Raw genomic sequence first — 3,964 nt, 5'->3', positions numbered from 1 at the left:
TCTGACCCGATCGGTTATTTAACCTATGGTGTGTAGGCACATCAGACCATCAGTCAGCTTCATCGGTTAACTGATGAGAACGGTCAAAAGGATCGTTCTCATCGGATGGACTGATCGTGTGTACAGGGCTTTACTCTCCTTTTGCGGGTGATTTTTAGAGGTAGTTGCCAAACAAGGGCAGTTAATACCCATGTCCCCTTATTGAGACACCATATATGCATTTGGGAATTAGCTGGGGTGAAACTTACAAACCCTGAAAGATGAATTTGAACTCACTAATTTTATGTTATTTCGATTCCTGCAGTTACGCCACGCCCTTTAGACAAAATTTCTGTAGAGCATCCCCACCATGTGCACTCTATCTCTGATAGATATCACCAGTTCAGAACCCTCCAAACTAATATCAGCACTGTATAATGCTCTGTGTTCTCCCACCTCTAATCTAGTAGCCGACAGGGCTAAATCCTGATGGATGAGTGACATTGGGCCTCTAGTGGAATCAGAATGGGATGAGGTGCTGGAAGGCACAAAACTAGTTTCACCTAAACTCTGACCGTCTAGCGCAACTGTATATTATACACAAAGCCTATTTAACTCCAATATCTAAATATTGCTCCAATCAGAGCCCGATGTGCCCCAGATGCTCTACTGAACCTGGTACTTTCTTCCATTTAATATGGAGCTGTCCTTATTCATGCTGAGAGGGGGCAAATAATCAAGTTCCTACATGACTACATGGGTTCCCCTCTTCAACTAGACCCCAGGCCATGCATACTAGAACTGCTCCCTGACCTTGACGTAGATACGTTTCTTACCACCTTTCTGCATTAAACTGTTTAGTGCTCGAAAACTTGTGGTGTGTAACTGGATGCAGGCGGCTGCCTCTGTCACCCAGTCTTGGATCTCAGAAATAAATGCCACACAAGAAATTGGTTTATCTCCGTAGGGCAGGGGTGTCAAACTCAATTTCATCGTGGGCAGCATCAGCATTATTATTGCCCTCAAAAGGGCCGTTTGTATCTGTAAGATTAGATGTCCAGCGCATCCCCTCCCATTTACATTAGATGTCAAGAGCCACCCCACCATCAGAAGTTGAGTCCCCCACTCTCCCTTACATCACAGTGCACCCCCCTTCCCTTTTGCTGCTGCTGGGAAGAAGCTGGGTGTATTGCTTGGAAGCAGAAATTAAGGGTCTGGAGTAGAACCAGGAGCTGCAGGAGAGGTACGAGGGCCACATGAAATGGCCTGGAGGGCCGGATTCGGCCCACGGACCTTGTGTTTGACACCTGTGCCATAGGGGCTGTCCATCCAAGTATAACAGGGTTTGGGACAGATGGTGGGAGATATCTGACACATGCGATGTCTGATTCCATGTTTATGACCCCTCACAGGGTCTACTTTTTTTTTTTTAAACGCCACTTGCATTATACAGTAATACCTCCGGTTTGCGGGTAACTCAGTTTACGAGCGTTTCGCAATACGAGCTATTATTTTTAAAAAATCCTGACTTGGTTTGCGAGCGTTGTCTCACAAAATGAGCAGGATTCAAGCCTTTGGGGTATGCAGAACCGCATTTGGCCAGAGGTGCAGGGGCACCGGTGACACTCGGGAACAGAGTGTTTCCGAGCAGCTTTGTGTGCTCTCTGTGTATTTCCGAATGTTGCCCCCCCCCCCACCTCTGATTACATGCGGTACTGCATACACTAGCAGTGCCATTGGAACAAATTATCTGAGTTTCTGTTATTTCCTATGGGGAAACTAGCTTTGAAAAACACATGTATAATTGCCTTATGACTGAGTTTAACTCAAAGTAATACTAAACACAGTGTTTAATTTACATTGTCCATTTCTGTATGTGGATTATGGCATGGCACTTTAATTATTTTAATAAAACAAACATCTACCGTAAGTACCTTTTTCCTAATCGATATACAGCTGTCACATGACCTAGCTCTTTCCCAGCCTGTCTGCAGGGAAACATAAGCAGGAAGAGCTTCTGGTCACATGTTAAAAAAATAATATCAAACGGTTTTAAATTGGCAAATATATATTTGAAATTAAATCTTTAATATTTGGTGGAAATAAAATGGTGGGGGCAGATTTCTGCCAGTCACAGGCAAAACTATAAACTATTTTCACCTTTTTGTTTAATTAGGTTCTTATCTGGCTCCTGCCCTGATGGAGAAAAATGCATATTTGCCCATGGAGATGCTGAACTTCAAGAGTGGGAAGAAAGAAGTAAAGTTCTAAATCAAAAACTTCTGAAAGCACGCAAAGATCAGCTCATTAGTGCAGATGATAATGACTTTGGAAAATATAGTTTTTTGATTAATGCTTTCAATTAAACAGCCATTTATCCTGCAAAGTAAATTCTACATGGAAACAAATGCAATATGTTAAAAAAAAGCTCCTAAAATTGTTAAAAAAGCAATTTTATGCTCTGAGTTGTTGTGTAGAGCTGTGCATTATTGAACGAGTCAGTATCTTGCACTGAGAGGATCACACTTAATTTGATAAAAAAAGCAGAGCCAAGGAGCATTATTCAGAGAGGTGCCTTAAGTAAACTTTTGCAGAAAGATTACTTGTTATAGTAAAAAGTTTAATATTATAAACAACTTAAGGGGAGTGGTTTTGTTTTATTTTTATTTTTTTTCTGGAATGTGTTTGATCACCCAATTGTATACTTGCTCTACCAGCAGACAATATCGGTTACAGCTGTCCACCAACATTTATATATTCACTCTTTTAGGAGTGAATGCTATCAGATATTTTAAACCTGTGTTCAATTTGAATTCCCAAATGAGTGTTGGACATACAATTTAAAAAAAAAATCATGATTTCTGCCAACACATGGTTGGGTAATTACTAAGTGAATTACTCTTTCAGTAAAATAAACCCTACTGTGAAGTTGAACAGAATATTGTCATTGGTACTTAAATGCTTAAATTTGACTTTTTTTTGTTTAGATAGCATAAAATTTTACTTTCTCTCTAGCAGTATAGCAATGACTTCCTGCCACTAAAATTAAGCCTACTGAATAAAGTGAACATAACCTGACCTAAAATGTTTCATAGGTATCAACAATGCTGGTGTCTGCTTTTATTTCCCAATGCCCTCACAAAGACAAATTGATTTAAATGTGATCACCAGTACTTGTGTTACCTGCACATCCACACTGTTAATACCTGATCAGATTAAGGTGCATCTTCAGCACTCGGCCATGGGGGACCCATAAATATTCGCTAGTTTGGCTAGCATATGACAGATACAATGAAGGAATGTATACTGTTTTAGATGGTCTCCTGCCAAAACTAAATGTTGAAATGGGTAGGCTCACATGTTTCAATCATCACCCTGTAAATCGGAGACATATCTTCTTCCCGTTTTTCTCTGCATCTCACAGTTGAGGGGGATCTGGTTGGGAACAGTTGTTTATATGCTTCAGATAGCAGTTTACACAATGTATCATGCCGTAACAAACCGTTCAATAGAGGAGGGCCAAGCCACTAATTCGGCCATACTGAACTGGGAGAAAAAGGTGATGGTGATGGAAAAAAAAACTTATTAGGAAGAGAAAATGTATCTTTAAAGGGTCACTAAAGGATTTTTTTTTTACCTTACTGCAGTCCTGGTTTCATGTCCTCATTGTTCGTTTTTGCTCTGATGTTGCTGTAATTCTGCTCTGTTCTGGACACTTCCTGGTTGTCTGTTTCCTGATCACCACAGTACTGGGAGATTCTAGTTTCGTTTTCCAAACCAATACTGCTCTATGGGTCTGTCCAGCACAGAGGCATCAAATAACATGCATAAACTAAGCTAGATGAAAAAACGAAACTGAAACTAGGAGGTACATTATATGATTGATTTTTATCTATTTTTAATCGTTTTTAAAAGGAATCAGTTAACTATTATGTCTCTATACCCTGTAAACAGTCATTTCAGTTAAAAAAAAATTCCTTTAGTG

General features: G+C 40.1%; 1 protein-coding gene across 4 annotated transcripts in view; it reads left to right on the top strand.

The window, feature by feature from the left end:
- The window catches only part of ZC3H7A (zinc finger CCCH-type containing 7A), a 94,311-nt gene extending 90,753 nt beyond the window's left edge, over positions 1–3,558 (top strand). For all 4 annotated transcript variants that reach the window (XM_040356866.1, XM_040356863.1, XM_040356865.1 and 1 more), the window contains exon 23: positions 2,156–3,558. In XM_040356866.1, coding sequence (XP_040212800.1) covers positions 2,156–2,345 — 190 coding nt within the window. In that variant the 3' untranslated portion in view covers positions 2,346–3,558. The remainder of the gene's footprint in view (positions 1–2,155) is intronic.
- Positions 3,559–3,964: the final 406 nt, after the last annotated feature.

The sequence above is a fragment of the Rana temporaria genome, chromosome 6, assembly GCF_905171775.1.
Source record: "Rana temporaria chromosome 6, aRanTem1.1, whole genome shotgun sequence".
Classification (NCBI taxonomy): domain Eukaryota; kingdom Metazoa; phylum Chordata; class Amphibia; order Anura; family Ranidae; genus Rana; species Rana temporaria.
The sequence above is the reverse complement of the archived record's forward strand: the minus strand, read 5'-3'. Positions and strand labels throughout refer to the sequence as shown.